A 22,516-nucleotide genomic window follows, 5' to 3' on the forward strand; every position below is an offset into this window, starting at 1 on the left:
CAAAATGCTCTCCGATGGGCACACCCAGGCCAGGCAGGGTGGAGGGGGCAGGGGGAGCCCGGGGGGACCATCCAGCCTCCTGGAGAGGCAGTGCGACCTTGCAGGGGGTAGGGGGGCAGGGCATCTGGCTGCCCCTTGCCCGTGGGTCCCCTCTTCCCTCTGTGGCTTCTGACCCAGCCGGACGCCCTGTCCAGCAGATTCCGAGCGAGCCGGTTGCCGGCTGCACCTGGCCAGCGGTGGGGGCGGCGGCCGCAAGGCCTTGGCTGCGTTCCCTGGTGGGGAGGACGGGCGGGGGAGGGCAGTGCTGGACGGAAGGGACCCGGGGTATAAAGGGGAGGGAGGGCTCAGGCCAGGCGCCCGCCGAGGGGATGGCATTGCTGCTGCTGCTGCCGCTGGGCCTGGGGCTGAGCCTGGCCTCCGCCCAGGAGCTCAACCTTCAGTCCGTGGTTCGTGGGAATTACGACCCTGCCAAGGTGGGCCAGGGCCGCCCTCCGGGCACCGGACACTGTCCCCCTCAACCGGGCTCCCTGACCTGCTCAGGGCGCTGCTCCTCAGGGGCCCACTTCTCCTCCCCAGCCGTGACGGCAGCCTGGGGGATAGGGGGTCCCTGGGGGGAGACAGGGTCCCTGCAGGGCACATGGGGTCCCTGGGGGGCTAGGGGGTCCCTGGAGGGCGACGTTGGCCCTGGCTGGGCGCCGTGTGCCAGGGGCCTGGCCCCGAGGGAGGCCCAGGAAGCCCAGAGCCGCTCTGCAGGCCCCCACGCGATGCCTCTGCCTGCAGGTGTCGGGCGTCTGGTACTCCATCTCCATGGCCTCGAACGACATGAAGCGGATCGAGGAAGACGGGGACCTGAGGGTCTTCATCCAGAAAATCCAGAGCGTGGCCAACGGCAGCCTGCAGTTCTTCTTCCACTTCATGTGAGCGCTGCTGCGCCTGCCGCGGGTCAGCCTGGGCCGGTGCCCCCACCCCCACAGACCCCCTGCACCCCCGTGACCAGCCCGATCCTGTGGGTGCACTGCGGGGGCGGCGAGAGGCGGGGGGGAGGGGGGCAGGGGGGGAGGCTCAGGGGCTCACCCAGGCCGTGTGCAGGCTGCACGGGGACTGCGTGGAGGTGGCCATGGTCTGCGAGAAGACGGAGAAGGACGGGGAGTACACCCTGGCCTGTAAGTGGGGGCCTCTGCATTTCCCGGGAGCTCTGATTTCAGGGCTCTAGGGGACCCCGGATGGCTGGAGCCCAAGTGAGGGGGCCCAGCCCAGCCCGCAGCCCCAGGGCCCCACAGACCCGCTGGGACGGCCCCTGGCTCGGTCCCCCAGGGAGGCCAGGGCCACCTGAGGGGGTACGGTGTGCTCACGCTGCCCCCCACCAGCCAGGGCCCCCCACCAGCCAGGGCCCCACACCAGCCAGGGCCCCCCACCAGCCAGGGCCCCACACCAGCCAGCCCCCCCCTTCTGGCCACCTCCACCCTCACCCCCACCACCCGGCCACCGGGCACCCAGCCCCTAACCCAGGGCGGCCACGGCGCTGCCTGGCTGCTGAGCCTCGCCTCCACGCAGACGCGGGGGACAACAGGGTGCAGCTGTGGGAGACGGACTACATGCTCTACGCCACCTTCCACCTGCACAGCGTCAGGAACGGCACCCAGACCCGCGTGCTGGCACTCTACGGTACGTCTGCCGGAGCCGCCTCCGCGACCCTCCCCCGAGGACGGCCCACCCTGCAGGGCCCCCCAAGCCCAGGCCCCCCCCAAACCCCCACCCCCGTCAAGTCCCATCCCAGGGGGAGGTGCCAGCCTGGCAGTCACGCCCCTCAGCTCCCCGCTGCCCAGGCCCCGGAGACCCTCCCCCAGCTGGTCCCGAGGGACGGGAGGGACCCTCTGTCCATCTGTCTGTCCGTCCGCAGGTCGGATACCAGAGCTGCCCCACAGCTTCCTGCACAGATTTGAGAGGCTCTGCAGGAAGCAGGGGCTGGGCCCCCAGAACATCGTCAGCCTGAGCACCCGGGGTAGGAGGCCGCCCTGGCTGGGAGCTGGGGGGTGGGGACCCCGAGGCCCGTCTGAGAGCCACTCTCTCCCCAGACCCGTGCGTCAGGTACCGGCGGTAGAGGAGAGCGGCCGGCGGCGGCGGGTGCGTGTGCTTGGCTGTGGGTGCGTGTGGGGCGCGGGGCAGCAGCAGGAGGCTGGTGGGACCGGGGGGTGGGGGGTGGGGAGGGCAACACCCCTAGCCCAGCCCTCACCCACCTCCCGGCTTCCTGGGGCTCCCGCCCCCCCAGGTCCCCGCCCTCACGTGGGGTGACTGACAGCCAGGGGTTTGTTCTCCGCAGTCAGGACACAGGAAGTCAGACATCGAGGCGCTGGCCACGCTCCCTCTGTGGTCTCCGGTGGGGGTCCCTCCCACCCCTCCCAGCCCCCATGGCTCCCGGCCGGGCTGGCGGCCACATCCTCACCTCTGCCCCCGGGGACACGCCTTCTCTCTGTCTCGCTCCTCTGGTCTCTAAGGACACCTGTCCCTGGACGTAGGGCTGGACAACCTGGGGTGGGTGGTCTCACCTCGAGTTCTGTCCCTTAATCCCACCTGCAAGGCCCTTTCCCAGTACAGCCCGCCCCCGTGCCTGGGGTGGGGGTCTGAGCACAGACACCCCGGGGGCACCACGCAGACACCCAGGGGGCGGGCGGGTGCCAGGTGCCCTGTCAGTCCTCCGGCCTCGTGGGAACCCGCACTTGTCTCAGAATAAAGGGTGTCCACCCGGCCGCGGGGCTCAGGGGCTGAGCGTCGACCTGTGAGCCAGGAGGTCCGGGTCCGAGTTCCGGTCGCACAGGCCCGGGTTGTGGGCTCCGTCCCCAGTGTGGGCTGTGCTGGAGGCGGCCGTCAATGATTCTCTCCCCACTGATCTCTCTCTCCCCCCTCCTCTCTGAAATCAGTAACGATATATTAAAAAACCAGAAACAAGGAAGTGTGTGTGGTTCCTCCCTCAGATCCCAGCCGGACAGTCGCCTCCCTTGTCCCGTCGACGGCGCTTCCAGGCGCTGGCCCCGCCCGGCTCCTGGCCCCTCTGCCCCCACCCAGGTTCCCTCCCTCCTCCCCTTCCCTTGGGACAGAAACCCCCAGGATGGGGCCACGGTCAGGCCCCTGGCTGGGGTCAGCCCCGAGCCCCAGGGCTGCTCCCTCACGGCTCACACTCTCGGGGTGCCAGTGGGACCTCGCTCCCCCTGAGCCCCCCTTGCCTGGGCTCGGGGCTGTGGGAACAGGAGCTTCGCCCCCTCCAAGGCTGCCAGACGCGGGCCAGCAGCTCCGTGGGGGCGGCCATGGCTGGGGCGTGGGCACTCCCTCCCCTGCCCCCCTCCAGCTCCCTGTCCAGGATCTCGGTCCGGCCCCTGGGCTGTGGCCGGGGAGGCGAGGCAGCTGCCCACGCAGAACCGGCCGGGAGGGCGCTTAGGAGGTGGCTGCCGACAGGGCGTGCGGACACAGGGACGGCCCTGCCGGTGTGGCTCATGGAGCATCCAGCCCGCGGACTGAAGGGTCCCGGGTTCGAATCCGGTCCAGGGCACGTACCTCGGTTGCGGGCGCCATCCCCTGCCCCGGTCGGGGTGCATGTGGGAGGCCAGTGATCGGTGTGTCTCTCACATCGATGTTTCTCTCTCTGCCCCCCCCCCCATCCCTTCCTCTCTAAAAATCAGTGGGAAAATATCCTTGGGTGTGAGGAATAACCACCAAAAAGACACCCAGGACCAGAGACACTGCCCGCCACAGGGAGTGCAGGGGGCTGAGCCCAGCGCCGGGTCCCGAGCTGCCCAGACCACAGGGCACAGGGAGCAGCGGTGGGCAGGGCGCTGGGCCCGGGATCCCGGCTCAGGGCACAGACACCGACTGTCCTCGCGGTGGCCTGCGGGCAGCTGAGGTCACACCCCACGAACGGTCCAGACAAGACGGCGAGTCTATCGTGCAAACACGGGGGGGTTGGGGGGGGGGGCTTGTTCGAGGACGGGATGTGGGGGGACTCCCGTCACCGCGGGCAGCGTGAGCGGACAGGGGCCCGGCCTGTGTCTAACCTCACCCCGCTCCCTACGACCAAAATGCTTTTATTTTCAGTTAAAACAGGCGTTGGTCGCCCTGACAACCGTCGCGCACACACATTGCGGCCAGTCATGTCGCTGCTGTTTGATCAAGACACACCCGGGGCCCGGCCGGGAGGCTCGGTGGTTGAGGGTCGACCTATGAACCAGGAGGTCACGGTTTGATTCCTGGTCAGGGCGCATGCCGGCTTGCGGGCACAAATCCCCAGTGTGAGGCGTGCAGGAGGCAGCTGATCAATGTTTCTCTCTCATTGATGCTTCTATCTCTCCTCTCCCTTCCTCTCTGAAATCCATAAAAAAAAATTGGGGGAAAAAAAAGGTGCAGGAGGGGACAGGCTGCCGAGGTCCGGCCGAGGGCTAGTGCCTCTGCCGAGGAAGCCGGGGACATGGGGGGGGGGGGGGGCGGCGGGCACCGGGGCCTGGCAGGGGCGGGGATTCAAGCCCTGCTTTTCCAGCCGCCCTGAGATCTATGCTGGGTCCCAGGATCACCCCTAAGGTGGCCAGATGCCACCTGTCCAGCCAGCGTGTGGGAAGCCCAGGTGGGCAGGCGGGCAGGAGGCAGGAGGGCAGGAGGCAGGCGGGCAGGAGGCATCCATGCATGGGGCTGGCTTCCTTCCGGAGGCGGGGGAGGGACCCGTGGGTTTATCGGGACCAGGGTCAGGCATGAGCACCCGCGGACACATTTCCTTCTCCCCAGGAGGCCTGGGCCGGAGACGGGCCCCCCAGGGGGTGGGGGTGGGGGCTGAGAGCCAGGAGGCTCGGGCCTGCGTCCCTCCCTCAGGCACGAAGCCCACGGAGCTGGTGGTGCCCGTGGGTGCCCTGGCTCCGGGCAGGACCTCTGTAGCCAGAGGCTGGAGGGGGACGCTGAGCAGCACCACGTGGTGCCCGTGGTGACCATAGGGCAAAGGGCAGGTGGACGGGGAGGGTGGTGGCCAGAGCAGCTGGTCGGCTCCCAGCCGCGGCTGCCCGTCACCGACGCCCACCAGAGTGTCCTGCTGAGGGCGTGGCCTGGCAGTGCCTGGGGTCCTGTGGGCCCCATGTCCCAGGACCCGGGGCGGGGGGGGGGGGGGGACGCAAGGGCAGGGGGACGGGGACGAGGGCCTGCAAGCATCCGGCTCTCACCAACGCCCTGTGCTGGATCACAGCCCACAGATTGACAGAGAGCTGTGATTTGGTTCACAAAGGGCCCAGGAGGGAGGGCGGAGGGGGCGGCAGGAAGCTGTTCGGAACCTCACGGCTGCTTTCAGCTCCAGCCCAGCCAGAGCCCCCGCGGCCCTTCCTCCCCCAGCTCACCTGGGGCTCCTCCTCAGAACAGGCGCCATCAGGCCCCGCCTGTCACCACCTGCAGCCACACGCCCACCTGTCACAGGCGGGGAGGGCAGCCCCCCCCCCACAGCCCAGGTCCAGGGGGCGGGCATGGACACGCCCCATCATTCTCAACCCCCCCTCCCCCGGGGGCCTGAGGCAGCACCGTGAGCTCTGCCTGGCCCTGAGTCGGGGGCTGGTCCCTCCCCTTCTATTGGGAGCCCCCTTGGGCCTCAGGGCTCTGCACCCAACCTCACACCTGACCCCCCAGAGGCAGCCTGCTCCCAGGTGGGCAGGGCTCAGAGAGCCAGTGTCTGCCCTGGTCCCCTCCCAGGTCCTGGAACCCAGATCCACAGCGTAGGGCCGGGGGGGTAGGGGGGGAGTGAGGGGGAGGGGGGATGTCAGCAGGGGTCACCACATGGGTGCTCAGCAGGCTCAGGGCGCTGGGCCCCAGCCAGGGACTGCAGCATCCCACCCGGGGGGGAGGGGCGCTGGCCTAAACTCAACAACACACGTGTATAAACCCACAGGACTGCATAGAGGCATGCACACACGTGCACATACACACGCGTGCACACACCGGGTCTTTTTAAAAAATATATTTATTTCAGAGAGGAAGGGAGATGGAGAGGGAGGGAGAGGAACACAATGATGAGGATCACTGATCGGCTGCCTCCTGCACGCCCCACACTGGGGATGGAGCCCGCAACCCGGGCACGTGCTCTGACCGGAATCGAACCCTGACCTCTGGGTTCATAGGCTGAAGATCAACCACAGCCACGCCGGCCGGGCCGGGGTCAGACCAGGGCTGTGGGAGCTGACGTGACTATCGAGGAGCCAGGCCGGCCCTTGAGAGCTCTTGGTCTGGATGCTCTGGACACGGGCAGCGGGCGGGCCAGGCCCTTCCCCGTGGGGCTCCTGGGGGGGCTGCTGCCCACGGCCCAGGGCTGTGCTCAGGGTCTCCAGGACCCTGCTGGATGGTGGCCCAGGGGGCGGCAGCCACCCCGGCACCCACCTGGACCTGGGCCTGGGCCTGGGCCCTCCAGCTCCCAGGGCCCGGCTTGTGATGACGTTTTCTCTCCCTGCACATCCTCCCACGTCACTGGCCCCACCTTTGTCTCAGTGACTCACTGGGGAATGAATGGAACCTTCACGAGGCTTCGGGGCGGAGGGGAGGCAGGGCTGGGCGGGCTGCTCTGCACGGCCGAGGTCGCCCTCTGCAGGGAGAGACCCCTCTGGTCCTGGAGCAGGGACTGCCCGGGGGCCGGGAGCCTGGAGCCGGTGCCTCTGTGTGGGTGACCCCCGGCCAGCTGGGGCCAGAGACCGGCTCTGCGGCGGCTGGAAATCGGGGGCTCAGAGCAGAGTGAGCCTGGCCAGACACGGGCTGGGCCACCCCCACCTAACCCAGCCCGTCCCCCGATCCCGAGGCAGGAGCCGCTGGGACTGAGTGTGCACACCGGGGTCCAAATACTACAGGCAGGTGCCTCTCCTCCAGCCCCCCAGGGGGACCCCATGGACCCTGGGGGACCCCTTAGACCGGGAATGGAACCGAGACCTCTGGGTTCATAGATCAAAGTTCAACCACAGTCACGCCGGCCGGACACGGGGTCAGACCAGGGCGTGGGAAGAGGAAAGGTCACACCCACCTCCCTGGGGCGGGGCGGGGACACAGAAGGCTCAGTCTGTGGGCCCCGTGCCCTGAGTTCCGGGGCTGGGTTCCTCCCGGTTCCCCAAGGCCCAGACGCACAGAACAGAGGCCGGGCAGGCTGCCTCTGCAGGAAGCGGTCCCTCCGCCCGAGTCACGTCATCACACCTCAGAGTCCTTCCTCCGAACTCCTTCCCTTTAATGCTCAGCCCCCACTGTTCCCACAGCCCCTCACCCCCACAGCCCCTCACCCCCCACAGCCCCTCACCCCCACAGCCCCTCACCCCCCACAGCCCCTCACCCCCACAGCCCCTCACCCCCCACAGCCCCTCACCCCCACAGCCTCTCACCCCCACAGCCCCTCACCCCCACAGCCCCGCACCCCCCACTGGAATTAGAACACAGCTGCATCCCAGACCCAAAATAATTCGCCTAAGCAGCACGTGCTGCTGCGGAGGCCCGTCCCGGCCGCCTAGCAGGAAAAGAAGTCGGGGAAGATGCTGTCCACCTCGTCCCAGAAGGTCAGGCTGGGGCAGCCCACATCCCAGCCCCATGGCTCCAGGGGGCCGTCCGGGGTCTCCTGGGCACTGGGCTCAGGGTCCGCCAGGAAGCCCGGCTCCGTCCTGTCCAGGGGGCTCCCGGCCGGGGCCTCAGAGGGGGCACTACTGTCTCTGCCCTCGGGGGGCCCTGGAAGGAGACAGCGCAGGTGCCGGGCGGGGGAGTGGGCAGAGGAGGCCCATCCCCGCCCACCCGCTCAGAAGCCCTTTGCCCACCGATGAGATGGCGCCACGAGGGGCCAGGGCTGACGTCGGGCCCACACTTGCCGGCCCCGCTCAGGGCCCAGGAGGACCCGTGGGGCCAGGCTCAGGCGGCGTTTTCTACTCACACTGAACCCACAGACACTCTGCTCAGCACTCGCCCTCGTGGGGACGCAGTCTAGACAGAGGGCACCGAGGCCGACGCACAGGGACACACACCCAGCCCAGCCGCACTCATACGCACTCACTTACAGACACACTCACGCTCTCACACACACACTGAGACACAAACTGAGACACATACATATATGCTCACCTGCACACTCACACTCACAGATTCACACTCACACACACGCTCACACACACTCACACACACTCACACACATGCTCCCTCTCACACAGACACTCCCACAGGCCCCTTTCACTGCCCCAGCCCAGGAGACCAGGAGCTCAGGCACAGGGACCCGGTGTCACCCTGCAGGCTGGGCCCGTTCACTCTCCCACCGTCCCAGCCCCCCGTCAGGAGGGCCGAGGCCCACAGCCGGCCCAGAGGGGGGTAGGCGGCCACCCGCGTCCCCACTCACCCAGCCACCACTCGGGACTGGCACTCAGCAGCAAGGACGGCCCGTCCTCCACTCCACACGCGGGCACGGACCTGGGTGGCAAGGAGACCTGCCCTGAGTGCCCCCAGGTCATCTGCGTCTTCAACCTCAAGGGAAGGGCTGGCCCTGAAAGGCGGCTGCAGGTCCAGACAGCTGGGGGCTCCTGCCCGCCCCGCCCCGCCCAGCCCAGCACCAGCGCAGGAGCCCACTGGCTCAGGAGAGCCTCCCGCTCCCCCACTACGCCCAGCGCCGGCCCATCAGCCCAGACAAGCCCATTGGTCAGAGGACAGTGTTTTCAAAAACACACATCAGAAGCCACAGGGTCCGGCCTGGCCGACCTGAGCTAGGCAGCCTCACAGTGAGGGAGCGAGGGGAGCACCTTCCCATGGCAGGCCTGGAGGGCACACACACAGGCAGGCACACATATGCGGGCACACACAGGCAGCACATTCGTGCACACACAGGAAGGCACACGTATGCGGGCACACACAGGCAGCACATTCGTGCACACACAGGCAGGCACGCGGGCAGGCACACATGTGCACACACAGACAGGCACACATATGTGGGCACACATGTGCACACACAGACAGGCACATGTATGCGGGCACACATGTGCACACACAGGCAGGCACACGTATGCGGGCACCCATGTGCACACACAGGCAGGCACACGTATGCGGGCACCCATGTGCACACACAGGCAGGCACACATATGCGGGCACCCATGTGCACACACAGGCAGCACACACATGTGCACACATGGGCACACATGGGCAGGCACACATGTGCACACACAGGCAGGCACACATGTGTACACAGGCAGGCACACGTATGCGGGCACCCATGCGCACACACGGGCAGGCACACGTATGCGGGCACACACATGTGCACACACGGGCAGGCACACGCCCGCAGGGGACCCACCTGGTGCCCGGCATCGCAGTCTGGGTAGTCTCCTCTGTCAGGGGCCCAGCCAGGCCCAGGCAGCTCTGAGCCTCTTCGCTCAGCGGGGAGGTCGGCTGCCAGGAGCAGGGAGGCCAGGCTGGGGGCGGCCTCAGGACCTGGGAGGGACTCGGGCCTGGGGTCCAGGGTGCCAGAACGGAGGTCCCTGTGAGAGAAGTGAGGGGTGGGTCAGCCTTTCCCCCGGGGAGTGGCCCTCCCCTGAAGACCTCAGCCCTGCTCGCTGAGCGCTGCCCAGGATGGGGCTCAGAGCAGAGGCAGGCAGGTAACCAGGTGACCAGGTGAACGCCCAGAGGGAGGCACCTGACGCCTGCGCCCAGGAAGGCTTCCTGGAGGCGGTGCCCACCTGGCTTCAGGCCAGCCTGTGGGGCTCGGACCTGGAGACACCTGTGCTGCTGCCGCCTCCCCTCCATGTGCCCGCAACCCCTGTCCTGGGCACCACCCTCAACGCGGCTCCCTGATGCGGCCTCTACACCCTGTGTCCTCTGTGCGGGTCCTGCAGCTCCCTGGTGGCCCCCGTCTGCCCACAGCAGACGCCCCCCCCCCTCGGTGGGCACACTCAGGGAGTGGGAAGGCGTGGTCTCGCCTCCGTGGCACTTGGGCACAATGACACACGGCAAATGCATGTAGGCAGCTTAAATGCTGTCACCAGCGGCCACGGTGCAAAGAGTGACAGACAGCTGGGCAGGGTCCAATATGAGGGGGACGCAGGCCTCCGGGGCACCCCGTGGGCTTTGGGGGGGCAGGCAGGGAACAAAGGCCCCATGTGGGGGAGGGAACAGCCTGGGGTCCATGACTCACTCCTACAGAACAGAGAAGCCAAGGGGCTGGCAGAGTGGGGGCTGCTCTCGGGGAGCCGGACACAGGGGTGAGGAGGGGTGAGCGGGGGCAGCAAGTCCATGTCCGCACACTTTCTGGGGGACCTGGGACCGTGCTTGTGCGTCACACTCACCAGGGAGGACTGCTGGCCTGTCCAGCGCCTCGGCCAGCCCCGTGGGGGCCTTGCCCTGGTCCACACCGGTGGTCACCCTGCTCGGGGGCCCCTGCGGGCTGGACGGTGCAAAGACAGGGGTCTCTGAACAGCCTGCACCCACTGCCCGGGGCCCCAGCTGGGCAGAGGAGGGGCCCTCACATGGTGCCTGGTGCTCCGGTCCCGGGGTCGGATGCATCTGCGGGGGTCTGGCTCCCCAGGGCCAGCTGCCACTTGTGCCAATCCTCCTGGGAGGGGCCGAGAACCTGGCACGGAAATAAACTCGAAAATCACCAGGGACGTGGGCACGGGAAACCCGCAGGGAGAGTGGGCTGCCCGGCCCCGGGTCCACCCTGAGCACAGACCCTGGTCCTCAGCTGGGGGCCGGGAGGGACCGGGAGGGCGGAGGCCGTGCCACCAGGGGCCTCAGGGCAATGCTGGCACCACGGGTGGGGCCACAGCGCCGCTCCCACAGGAGATGCGGTGACGGGGGATGTGCCCCCAGGAGAGGTGCGGGAATCAGAGCGGCCCCGGGGCCGGTGGGAGGGAGCGGTCGGAGCCCCGCGGGCTGACCCGCGCCCGCACACTCACAGCCTGCTGCTCCCCGCTGGGCAGCACGGTGCCGGCCATCCGGAGGAACTGGACAGACATCTCCAGGACGGAGGCCATGTCCTCGCGGCGGCCGTCGAACCGGGGCAGGAGGGCCCGCAGGCGCTCACAGCTCAGGGAGATCCGCTTCCTGCTTCCGGACAAGCCAGACGCCCCTGAGCCTGAGCCTGCCCTGAGCCCACGTCCCCCGCCCCTGAGCCCATGTCCCCCGCCCCTGAGCCTGCCCGCATCCCCACATTGGCCAGGAGAGAGGGCTGCAGCCGCCAGCCCCTCCAGCAGCCGCGGGGGACTCGGAGGGAAGGACACAGGCGCCCCCCCAGGAGTCTGAGTCCTTCAGGATCCTGTCCAGGCTTCCCCAGCCCAGGTCCACCCTCCCTGCCCGGCGTGTGGGAGGCGCTGGGCCTGCAGGAGGCAGCCAAGCAATGACTCTCATCCATGTTTCTCTCTCCCTCTCCCTCTCCCGTCCTCTGAAATCAGTAAGAAGCTATGTATGTGCATTTACAGGAAGATGCCCAGGCTCCAGGCCCAGAGGGGCTGCCTGTGGCCGCCCCCCCCCCCCCCCCCCCCCCCGCCAACGTCCCCTCCTGGGCAGATGCCACCCCACCCCCTTAGAAGCCCGCCCCCCCCCCTCCGCGCCCACCTGCGCTCCCGCTCGCTGAGCACGTTCCGGGGGAGGCAGCCCGCGGGGCTCTGGACGGGACTGGAGCCCCCGCCTGGGTCTGTGCCGGGGAACCGGGCTCCCGGGGAAGGGCTGCTGCTGAGAAGAGTGAACAGCTCCAGGTTCCGCGAACCCCGAGGACGCCACCGCGAACCCCCGGAATGCCACCGCGAACCCCGAGAACGCCACCGCGAACCCCGAGAAAGCCACCGAGAACCCTGAGAATGCCACCGCGAACCCCCAGAACGGCACCGCGACACCGCGAACCCCGAGAATGCCACCGCAAACCCCCGGAACGCCACCGCGAACCCCGAGAACGCCACCGAGATCCCCGAGAACGGCACTGGGAACCCCGAGAACGCCACCGGGGCCCAGGCGAGGTAATGGGCGTTGGTCGGGTGCAGGACAGGCCGGGGGGCCCCCAGGAACATGGCTTTCGCCCCCTACCTCCCTGCCCACCCCCGCCGGGCCCATGGGGGGCTCTGCCCAAGGTGAGCCGGGCTGGGCGGAAGCGCGGGGGCGGGGTACCCCCAGGCACCTCCCCACCCAGCCCCCAGTTCCTCACCCGCACGCCCGGGGGATGGGGACGCTGGGGACCCCGGCGCTGGGCTGGGGGCCTCGGGACGCCATGAGCGCACAGCTGCCCCGCAGGCCTGCGCTCCGCCCGCCCCGCCCGCCACGTGCGCTGCCCACGTGCCCCCGCCCCGCCCCCGGCGCTGCCCACACGCCCCCCGCGCGCGCCCGGGAGGGGGTTCCTGCTCCCCCTGCTCCCCGGGATCCACCCCCGCAGGTGCCCCCAGGCGACAGCCCCAGGCGGGATGCTGGCTGTTTGGAGGCTGAGCCCTGCCCTCCAGGGGTCGCCAGCCGGGGCGGGAGGGGGCGGGGAGGGGCGGCCTGGAGGAGAAATGGTGACGCCAGGGCGCTGGGCAGCAGGCCAGGGGGTGCCCCCGGGAGCCAGGTACGACCCCTCTGGGGAAGGAACTGGTCTTACCGAGGGAGGGGCTGCGGGTGCCGGAGGAGATGGACGGGGCAGGTGGAGAGGACGCGGGGCGGCGGGGGGACGCGGGGCGGTGGGAGGACGCGGGGCAGGTGGGGAGGACGCGGGGCGGCGGGGGGACGCGGGGCGGTGGGAGGACGCGGGGCGGCGGGGGGACGCGGGGCGGTGGGAGGACGCGGGGCAGGTGGGAGGACGCGGGGCGGCGGGGGGACGCGGGGCGGTGGGAGGACGTGGGGCGGCGGGAGGACGCGGGGCAGGTGGGGAGGACGCGGGGCGGCGGGGGGACGCGGGGCGGTGGGAGGACGCGGGGCGGCGGGGGGACGCGGGGCGGTGGGAGGACGCGGGGCAGGTGGGGAGGACGCGGGGCGGCGGGGGGACGCGGGGCGGTGGGAGGACGCGGGGCAGGTGGGGAGGACGCGGGGCGGGTGGGAGGACGCGGGGCGGTGGGAGGACGTGGGGCGGCGGGAGCTGGTCTGAGAACTGTTTCCCGAGACCCACGCGGCTCCAGGGCGGGTCAGGGGCGAGGTGGACGCGACCCACCGGACGCCGCCGCGATTCCCGGCGCGACCGGCAGGGGGCGCGCGCGGCCCGGCGCCCGAGCCCAGCCCCGCGCGCTCCCCGCGCGCTCCCCGCCCCTTAGCGGAGAGAAAAGTGTTGATTTCGGGTCCCAGCGGAGGAGGAAGTCGCCCGTCGCTCCGACTGGCTTCTCCCTCGGCTCTGGGTCCGAGTCGCCGCCGGCCGCACGATGGGCCCCGACAGGGCGCGCAGCCCGGGGGGCGTCCGCAGGGGGGCGCGGGCGGGGGCGCGCGGCGGGGGCCACACCAACCGGACCTTCGTGTTCGATGACGGCCGATGCGCCCCCAGGTACGGTCGGCGGCGCCCTCCCCCGCGCGGGGGCCGGGTCTGGGCAGCGCCACCCCCCACCCTCCCACCCAGGACCCGCATCCCCAAGGTCCCCACGTCCAGGGCCAGGACCGCCCGCGCCTGCCCGCGACCCCCGTGGGGAACGCGCGTCCCTCTGGCCTCGGGCGAGGCGGGCAGTTACATCCGTGACCAGCAGGTGCCCGGCGGCGTCGGTCTGTCTGCGTCCTTAAGGCGAAGTGGCCGGAGCGCGGCCATGTTAGATGCGGGGCTGTGTCTCCCGGGTGCGGGGAGGTGCGGACCCCGCGCGCCGGAGCCTGAGCTGCGCCAGTGGCGGGGAGTGGGGGGTGCGCTCCTCGCCCCTCCCCGCCCCCTCCCGCCTCGGGCAGAGCCTGGGGAGGGCCTCGTGGGGGTGGCAGGGCTGTGCCCAAGGGGCAGGGGCAAGGGTACCCCACATAGAAGCGGGGTTTCAAGGGCGTCTTTTCCCAGGAGGAGCCCTGATTGGGGTGGGGGTCAGGGAGAGGGCGGGGTCATGGTCTCCAGCCGCTGATTTTCATCCGGTGACTTCTCTTACCCCCCCCCCCCCCTCCATTTGCCCAGCGCAGGGAGCGGGTGAGCTGACAGGGGCTTCCTGGGGGCCAGCAGCGCTCGGGAGCGGCCAGGAAGAGGGGGGACAGCCCAGGCGGGCGCTGCCTCTCTCCCCTGCTCTGTGCCCCGGACCCCAGCTGGGTGGAGCCCTGTCCCTGGGTCCTGCTTGGCTGGGCTGTTCTGAGGCCAGAGGTGGCGGCAAGGATGCCTGAAAGGCGGGCAGCCTGGATGTGAGGCCGGGGCTGACACGACCGTTCGTCCTGCGGGACTCGGGTCCCGTGTGTGACGTCAGGTGGAGAGGTTTCTGTGGGGACCAGGCCCGGGAGGGAGCGTTTCCAGCCACGTGCCAAGGGTCGGGGTGGTCCTTCTTCAGGACAGCACTGCCTGGCACCGGCGGGGGTGCAGGGGGGACAGCCTGGGGAGGAGTGCATGCTGGGAGAGCAGGCTGTCCCTGTGGGTCACCCCTCCTGCTCAGGGACAGGCTCCCCTGCCAGGGGACAGCTCTCCTTCTCCAGGTGCAGCCCGACACGCTGCTGCGGCCGAGGGAACAGTGTCCCCACCTCTGCCTGGCAGGCTCCCCAGGCCCCCGGACACTGGCCCCGGCTCGGGGTCAGCACTGCCCAGCAGCTCTGCTTAGGCCTGTGTTCGGTCGCTAGGCACCTCTGAGCGGCTACCGCGTGTCTGGCCAGGGGGTGGGCACTCAGGCAGCTTCAGCCTCAGGACGGACGGGACGAGGGTCCCAGGCACCCAGGGGTGAGCGCTGGCCCTGTGACCTGGACGTGACCCTGCCAGCGCACACTGAGTGGTCCTCGCGGGAGTGCGGGAGTGCGGCGGGGCTCTGCCCAGAGGCGGGCTCAGGCGGGCGGGTGGGTGGGGTGGGAGGCAGCCCGTGGGCCGGGGAAGGTCAGGGGTGGTGACGGCCCCATGCCCACGCCCGAGTCCTGGTGTCCACACCGCTGCCGCCCTTCCCCCGTTCTCTGGGCCAGCTTGGCGCCCGCAGAAGCTGCTGGAAGCGTCAGTTTTCGTGAGTGCAGTTTGAATCTGCTCGGCGATTCGTCTGAGCTTCCCCCTGGGACCTGTCGCCTCTCTGAGGCGGTGTGAGTGCCAACGCCCTTCCCCGGAGACACCTCGCCCGGCTGAGGCTCTGTGATTACGTGGAGAGGAAGCGCCTCGCTCTGTGCCCTGGGAGAGAGACCTTCGGCAGCTTCCCGCTTGCCGGGGCACCGAGCCCAGCAGACGACCGCCCCACCTCAGTGCCCGGCCGTGTCCTCGGGACTCTTCTGGACGCTGGGCAGGACGGGTGAGCTGTGCTCATGCACACATGTGTGCACGGCCCACGATGCCCACTGCACACGCGCACATGTGCATGCCCCATGTATGTGCACGCACACCCATGCGCACACACACGGGCACACATGCACACCTTCTCTCACCCCCGTTCCTCTGTCAGTCATGGCTCTCCAGACTCCTTGGGAAATTTGACCTGAGAGTGAACGATCCAAGAGTGCATCTTGGGAGAGGGACTGGTCCCGCAGCCAAAGGGGGTGTCCCTCAGTCACACGCCGGGTCCTGGACAGTCAGCCTGCACGTTACACACAACCTGGGCCCATGGAAGGAGTTTGGGGGACACTTTCTCAGGACGCCACCTGTCAGGCTGAGGAGCAGGCCCTCCTCCCCGGGCCCGCCCAGGGACAGCTCATAACACAGTCACACACCGCCAGTCTCCGTGTGGCACTGTGACTGAGACGTGCCCTTTAACCCCCCACTGCCCTCCGAACTGAGGTCCCGGAGCGCAGGGGATGGTCTGTGCCTCATCTGCAAGCCGGTGGCCCAGTGAAGCCCCCGCTGGTTGGCGTTCCTTCCGGGCGGAGCTGTGTTTGGGGTTGTCCTGCGTTTACCGACGCGTCCACAGCCCCAGGGACCTGCTGGTTCACGGCGGCACTGTCCGGGGTGAACGGCCGTCTGGGCGGGGTGCGGCCTCACCACGGCTGATGGGCCCTGCCTCCTGCACAGAGACGGCGTCCCGGCGGAGACTGCAGGCCCGAAGCCGCTGTTGCGCGAGTGGGTACGCGGCTCTCGGGGCAGGCGTGCTGCATGGTGGGGGCCGCCCGCCAGCGTGTTGTGGCCGCTTGGCTCTGCTCTTTGCTGGCCAGGGAGGTGGGAGCATGTCACGTAAATGGTGGTTTACGTTTCCATTCTCCTCAAAGCTGCCGCTCGCCCATCTTTTGCTGCCGTCTGTCTTTCCCGCCAGACCGGCGGTGTTGTGGGGGGTCCCTGACCCTGACCGACCCTGCAGACGCGCCCTCCCGTCCGTCGCTGCTCCTTTCTCTCCACTGGGCTGTCCCCCACTTTGGGGCTGTGGTGGGTCTTAGTTTAGCTCACAGAAGGCCACCTGGTCCCAGTGCTGCCGGCCGAGGCCAGGCCGGTCACTTCACCGCCCTGTGCCTCCATTTCCCATCAGCAAATGGGGCGCCGTCCCCACCCCTGGGACCTGGGAGCCCCCGTGTATCAGCCGCAGGACGTATTGCTGACGAGTCCCCCCCACTGCCTCCTTTGACGTCCTCAGTGCCCCTCCCTGCGCCCTTTCTTGCCCCCTCCCTCCCCCAGGTTTGCCGGCTGTGGCCACAGGTCCAGCCCCTCCTGGTTTGCTCACACCCACCTGCACTGTTCTTGCCAATGTTGACTTCAACACGAATTTTGGAAACGGTTTGTCAGGTTCTGGGGAGACGGCCGTGTGTTGACGGGCGCTGATGAACACGGTCTGCAGCCCCTGGGACGGGCTCGCCTCCCTCAGTGCCGGGTTCCCGCGGGAGCGCCGGGTGGTCTCCCAGGATGTCCGGGTTGGCGTGGGCTCCTGCTCCCAGGCTGCCGGGAGCGGCCGGCCCTCCGCGAACGAGGCTCCGGCTCGGCCCCACCGTCAGATGCTCTCGTTAGTGCTAATGGTGTCTTGGTGGATTCTCTTGGGCTTTCTGGTGAGTGATTGTGCCGGCTGCACACAATCAGAGCCCGTTTCTCGCTGATGCAGTGCTCGCCGCTCTCTCCTTCGTCTGTGCCCCGGCCGGACACCCCGCTGGCGGGCAGCCCTGGGGCCCCAACTTGAGCGGGAACGGGCCCCCGTTTCTCCAGAGGTGTGGTGTCTGCCGAGGTTCCTGTTCTTGGTTCTTGTTCATCCAAGTAAATGTCTCTCCCTGGGCCCTGGCCGGTGCTGCTCGGTGGTTAGTGTGTTAGCGTGAGCGCTGGAGTTGTGGGTTCGAATCCCAGTCGAGGCACATACCTCTGTTGCAGGCTTGACGGCTAGCCCTCATCAGGGTGCGTGCGGGAGGCAACCGGTTGATGTGTCTCCCTCACATCGATGTTTCTCTCTCTCTGCCTCTCCCCCTCCCTCCCACTCTCTCTGAAAGTCAATGGAAAAATATCCACAGGTGAGGATAAACAAACAAAACAAACCGACACAGGCCCAGCCATTGTGGCTCAGCGGTTGAGCCGTCGTCCCAGGCGCCAATAGGTAACGGGCTCGATTTCCAGTCATGGCACAAGCCTGGGTTGAGGGCTCCATCCCCAGTAGGGGACGTGCAGGAGGCAGCTGATCAATGATCCTCTCTCATCGATGTTCCTATTTCTCTCTTGCTCCCGTCCCCTCTAAGATTAATAAAAACACATATCTATAGATATAAAAGCTTAAGTGACCGAACGGCCAGTCGCTATCATGTGCACTGACCACCAGGAGCTGCCCCCTGGTGGTCAGTGCGCTCCCACAGCCAACCTCCCGCTGCAGCCAACCTCCCACGGTCCCTCCCCCCTGGCTGGCCGAACCTCCCATGGCCTCTGCCCCTGGCCAGCCAACCTCCCGTGGCCCTGATCGGTCATGATGGCTGGCCAGGCCAAGGGACCCTACCCGTGCACCAATCCATGCACCGGGCCTCTATATACTCGTACCCTGGTGCACAGATTTGTGCACATTGAAAGGAAATTAATTAGAAGGTGGCCGGTGGAGCTGGACTGGGTGAGATGGGCTGGACACACCCTGGAGCCAACCTCCCATGGTCCCTCCTCGGCTGGCTGCACCGGGGGTGGCACTGGGGCTCGAAGGGCATCTGTGGGGTGAGTGGGGTCCCTCCAGCAGGCGGGGTCCCTCGGCCTGGCCTGTGGGGATTGGGCCGAAGCCGGCCCTCCGACATCCCTTGAGGGGTCCTGGATTGCAAGAGGGCAGTTCTCGGGTTACGCACCCCGGAATTGGACTCCCTCCTCTCTGGTTCCGGGGTGCGTCACTCGAGAACCGCTGCTGCCGTCACTGCAGCTTGGCGTGGCCGGCTGCCCCCTGGTGGTCAGTGCGTGTCATAGCTACTGGTCAGAGTGTCACTTAGCCTTTTATATAGAGATAGATTTTAAAACTGACATGGATTGAGCGCTCACATGCCGAGCACAGCACCCAGCACCCTGCACTGACCAGCTCATCGCTTGTTCACCAGCACCTGTAAGGACCGGAGTGTCAGGAACTTCGTTAAATTAGGGGACAGGGCTCAGAGAGGTGACCTGGTCGCGCAGGGCACCCAGCACGGCCAACGGGACAGGCCTGAGCCTCGCTCCAGTTGGCAGGACCTCACTTGCTCCCTGAGCCTGGCAGGCATGTGCCCATGGCCCTGAGGGTCCCCAAGAGGAGCAGGGGCTCCCCGGCCTTGTCTGGAGGGGGGCTGCTCTGTCCACGTAGCTGGGCTCTGGCCCTGTGGGCGAGGGAGGACCGGGAGGTGGTGCCTTCCTGAACCAAAGCACCGCTTCCCTGTAGAACTGGGCCGTCCCGTGGTGCGGCCACCACCCAGGACGAGACTCCCTCTAGGCCCCCTGAGTCACGCAGGAGGAGGGAGTGGGAGGGAGAGGAAGGCGTAGACTGCGAGGTGACCCCCGTGTCGGGGACCCTGTGCCGGGGTCCTGTTCTCACGCCCCCTGGACCATCTCAGCTTCTGCAGGGACAGCCCCCCCCCCCCCAGGGTGCCCAAATGCTCTCAGTGACACAGGCCTTTGGGCTCAGGGAGAGGCTCGACCAGACCCCAGAGATGAGGCTGGTGAGCAGACCCGGGCCCTGCCCTCGGCCAGCACAGCAAATGGTGCGGCCCACAGGGCTTTCAGCTCTGCAGGGACAGGCAGGGGGCCAGGAGGTCTGCAGGGCGTCTGCTCCCACCCTGAGCTCGTGCGGATGTGCAGTGTCATAGTCACAGCCGAGGGCGGAGGGGCAGTGAGGCTTGGTCACTTCCCGGGCCCCATGCCGGGCTCCCAGATCCCCTCCTTCCCTGTGTCCCCCTGAAGCCAACCGCGGCCCCACCCTCTGAGGTCTCCCACCAGCCCTGCCCGTCTGGGCTTAGAGGCAGACAGAGAAAACCCAAAGCAGCTCCAGGTGGGCCGTGGGGGGGGGGCGGGCCCTGAGGGGCTTTCAGCTCGGAGGCTGAGCATCAACCTAGGAACCAGGAGGTCAGGGTTCAATTCCCGGTCAGGGCACAGGTCCTGGTTGTGGGCTCCATCCCCAGTGTGGGCTGTGCAGGAAGCAGCTGATCCATGACTCTCTCATTCATGTTTCTACCTCCCTCTCCCTCTCCCTTCCTCTCTAAAATCAATAAAAATATATTTAAAAAAACACACACAAGAAAGGGGGCTTTCAGCGAAAAAGGAGCAAAACCAAACAAGCACAGCCCCCAGCAATGACTGTGAGGCTCCCCGCGGCCGCCAGCTTGAACTGAGGAAAAGCAAGCACGCTGATGCAATTAGGAAAATGTTGTTTTTCAAACGCTGCCAGCTCCTCGGGGTTGGACCTGTGACCTGGGAGAGCAGCTCTCCGTCCTGACGGCCATGGGATGGGGGTGCTGCACCCGCGTGCAGCTGGCCTGGGGGGCGGGGGGCCAGGGACAGGCCCTGGGGGGCGCCCGGGAAGGTGCCTGCCCCTCCGGGCTTGAGGAGAGGAGGGTTTCCAAGCTCCAGGTGAGTGGCCCTCACTCGGCCTCTGGGCACAGCTGCCCGCAGTTTTCCGGCCGCGTGCTGAGTGTGTGGTCAGCAGACCCCTGCACCTGCCGGAGGCTGAGGTGGCTCCTCGTCCCCCTGCTGCCCAGGCCTTAGGGGGACGGGCTTGACGGGGTGGAGAAACCCTCGCCCCCAGCTGGTCCTGCCCCCTGGGGGGCAGGGAGAAGGGCCAGGAGGCCCCACCAGGGTCACCCTCACTGACGGCCACGGCTGACGGACGTGCTTCCCTCCTGGGGTCCCGCGTCCTCCCCACAGCACTGGCCGGGCTGAGGGCAGCACCGAGGGGTGGCCGGCTGGGCTCACTGGACCGTCAGCTGATGCCAGAGGCCGCTGGGTGGGGCCAGGACCCCTGGGGTCGCACCTGAGTCTCCCACCCACCAACGGCCCGGCCTGCCTGTGCCCATCAGTGCCCTGGACATGAGCGGCCCCATGGCACTTATTAATGCCCCATCCCCCGCCCCCCACTGCCAGGTCTCAGCTCAGGTGACTGAGGTGGGGGTCTCTGTGACCCTGGCCCAGAGGGGTCCTCCCTCCCCACGGGCGCCCCTCCCAGGCTCTGATCCGACCTGAGCCGCTGGGTCCCAGGGAGTTCCACAGGCCAGGGCCTCGGCCTCCTGCTCACTTCCACCCCCCCAGCCTGCGGGTCGGAGAGGGGAGGGGCGGGGAGGGGAGGGGAGGTCTTTGGGGCGCAGGCGGGTGCTCTGGACCCCGAGGAAGCTGAGCAGGCAGCCTTGGCGAAGGCTGGGGGCGGGGAGGGCACCCAGGGGTGGTGTGAGCACCTGACCCTGCGTTGGTGGTGACAAACCTCACCCCCGCCCTGGAGGAGGCGCTTTGGCGTGAGGGAGCCTGCAGGTGTGGTGGGCACGGTGGCCAGGGCCTGGCAAGGCCGCAGGGCTTGGCCACGGCGAGGGGGTGGGGTGAGGGGCAGCCTCCTGGGATGGGAGAGGGAGGGCGGGGTCTGTGCAGGAAAGGGCTTCTGCTCGCCTGGGTCTGTGCGCCCCAGGGCAGGGCAGGGAGGGGGGCTGCCCAGGGCGGGTGGGGGCGGGCGGGGTGGGGGGCTGTGCAGAAGTGGGGGGGCCGGGACTGCCAGGCAGGGGGGCTGTGAGGGGCGGGGCTGCGGGGGTGGTGGGTGTTGGCGTGGGGCGCCCGGGCCGCGCGGGGCAGCTGGACCAGGCGGCTCCGGGCGCAGGAGCGCGCTGCACGCGCTGAGGGAGCTGGCTGTGCCCGCAGGCAGCCCGGCGCCGGGGACGGTGGCCGAGGGGACCGCGTGCTGCTGGACGCCGCCGGCCTGGGGATGAGCGACCTGGACTCCGAGGTGCTGCCCCTGCCGCCGCGGTACCGCTTCCGGGACCTGCTGCTGGGGGACCCGGCCCTGCAGAGCGAGGACAGGTAGGCGGGTGCGCGCGGCGGGTCGTGGGCGGAGGGCGCTGTCCGCGGTGCTGGAGGCCGCAGGCGCTGCAACTTTCCCGTCCGGACCGAGAAGTTTGGGGGCGGGGGGCGGGGGCCGGGGTTGGGGGCTGGGGCGCCTCCGCCTCCGGGGTCAGCTCCCAGCCCCGCAGCCCCGCGCGCTCAGCTCATTTGGGGGCCGGGCGGGAAGCACCCTGCGGCTGAGCCCTGCAGGGTGGCGAGCGCGGCGGCGATCATTTATCTTCAATGAGGGACCGTGTCCTCCAAGCTCGCGCTGTGGCCGCTCCTGGGCAGGAACACGCACATGCACGGAGTCTCTCCTACGGGGCTCGGGGACGGGGACGGTGCCCGCGGGCAGAGGCGGGGGGTGCGGGGGCGGGCTGGGAGGAAGTCGCTTCTCTGTCTCTGCCCGCGTGGCTGTCTCCGGTAAACACCTAGCTCTCCGCGCTGCGGGCCGGGGAGGCGCGGGAGGCGCTGCCGCCTGCAGGGGAGGCGGTGGGAGGACTCCCGCGGGGCTGGGGCCTGCGGTTCCGATGGGAACACTTTGCTCACAGGGTGTCGGGGGGGCAGGGGCCGTGTGTGAACCCGCAGTTCCCCCAACAGTGCAGTGATTCAAGCGAGAGCACAGGCGCCTGGGGTGGAGGACCCGTCAGAGTGAGCTGACCTCGGAGTGGCCCGGGCAGTGCAGCTGGGAAAACATGGCAGCGAGGGAGGTGGGCCTGGGACCGGGCGGCGGGGCCGTGCGGGGAGGACCGTGGCCAGGGAGCGGCTCCCGCTGCGGAGACAAGCGCCCTGGCAGCCCTGGCAGCCCCCACGTGACAGGCAGCCACACGCCCAAGTAGGTCAGGAGGACCTGGCCAGCGTCTCCCAGAGAATCGAGGAATCGGGGTCCAGCCAGGCTTTGTCTTGTGGGGCCGAGCGCTGCGTCACAAACAGGCCGGGGCTCGGGTGGCTGGAGTGTCGCCGTGCACTGGGGGGTCGCGGGTTCGATTCCTGGTCAGGGCACATACCTAGGTTGCGGGTTTCGATCCCCAGTCGGGGCACAATGTACCAGAGGCAACCGATCGGTGTTTCTCT

The 22,516-nt window shown here is 68.6% G+C and overlaps 3 protein-coding genes across 6 annotated transcripts in view; 2 read left to right on the plus strand and 1 right to left on the minus strand.

Moving 5' to 3' along the window:
* Positions 1 to 368: 368 nt before the first annotated feature.
* On the plus strand, positions 369 to 2,101 carry LCN9 (lipocalin 9). The gene is made up of 6 exons (XM_036306856.1): positions 369 to 473; positions 781 to 917; positions 1,090 to 1,163; positions 1,555 to 1,665; positions 1,901 to 2,002; positions 2,076 to 2,101. Exons 1-6 carry the CDS (start codon positions 369 to 371, stop codon positions 2,099 to 2,101), a joined length of 555 nt encoding a protein of 184 aa, XP_036162749.1.
* Positions 2,102 to 7,492: 5,391 nt separating this feature from the next.
* Positions 7,493 to 12,011, minus strand: SOHLH1 (spermatogenesis and oogenesis specific basic helix-loop-helix 1). The gene is made up of 8 exons (XM_036306858.1): positions 11,833 to 12,011; positions 11,563 to 11,679; positions 10,905 to 11,052; positions 10,476 to 10,579; positions 10,296 to 10,393; positions 9,308 to 9,491; positions 8,363 to 8,433; positions 7,493 to 7,707 (listed from the first exon to the last, which is right to left on the minus strand). Exons 1-8 carry the CDS (start codon positions 12,009 to 12,011, stop codon positions 7,493 to 7,495), a joined length of 1,116 nt encoding a protein of 371 aa, XP_036162751.1.
* Positions 12,012 to 21,273: 9,262 nt separating this feature from the next.
* KCNT1 (potassium sodium-activated channel subfamily T member 1) overlaps positions 21,274 to 22,516 on the plus strand; it is a 37,557-nt gene continuing 36,314 nt past the window's right edge. For all 4 annotated transcript variants that reach the window (XM_036307024.1, XM_036307020.1, XM_036307025.1 and 1 more), the window contains exon 1: positions 21,274 to 21,421. In XM_036307024.1, the coding sequence (XP_036162917.1) occupies positions 21,327 to 21,421 (95 nt within the window). In that variant the 5' untranslated portion in view covers positions 21,274 to 21,326. The remainder of the gene's footprint in view (positions 21,422 to 22,516) is intronic.

Source organism: Myotis myotis, unplaced genomic scaffold (genome assembly GCF_014108235.1).
Source record: "Myotis myotis isolate mMyoMyo1 unplaced genomic scaffold, mMyoMyo1.p scaffold_m19_p_44, whole genome shotgun sequence".
In the NCBI taxonomy this organism is placed as follows: domain Eukaryota; kingdom Metazoa; phylum Chordata; class Mammalia; order Chiroptera; family Vespertilionidae; genus Myotis; species Myotis myotis.

Excerpts from the sequence above, each read along its gene's own strand:
- LCN9 (XM_036306856.1), top strand. The coding sequence starts at position 369 with ATGGCATTGCTGCTGCTGCTGCCGCTGGGCCTGGGGCTGAGCCTGGCC. Across the intron at positions 474-780 it reads GGAATTACGACCCTGCCAAG|GTGTCGGGCGTCTGGTACTC; the intron begins GTGGGCCAGGGC and ends CTCTGCCTGCAG. Across the intron at positions 918-1,089 it reads CAGTTCTTCTTCCACTTCAT|GCTGCACGGGGACTGCGTGG; the intron begins GTGAGCGCTGCT and ends GGCCGTGTGCAG.
- SOHLH1 (XM_036306858.1), bottom strand. The coding sequence starts at position 12,011 with ATGTTCCTGGGGGCCCCCCGGCCTGTCCTGCACCCGACCAACGCCCAT. Across the intron at positions 11,053-11,562 it reads CTCAGCGAGCGGGAGCGCAG|GAAGCGGATCTCCCTGAGCT; the intron begins GTGGGCGCGGAG and ends GTCCGGAAGCAG. Across the intron at positions 9,492-10,295 it reads CAGGCCAGCAGTCCTCCCTG|GGACCTCCGTTCTGGCACCC; the intron begins GTGAGTGTGACG and ends CTTCTCTCACAG.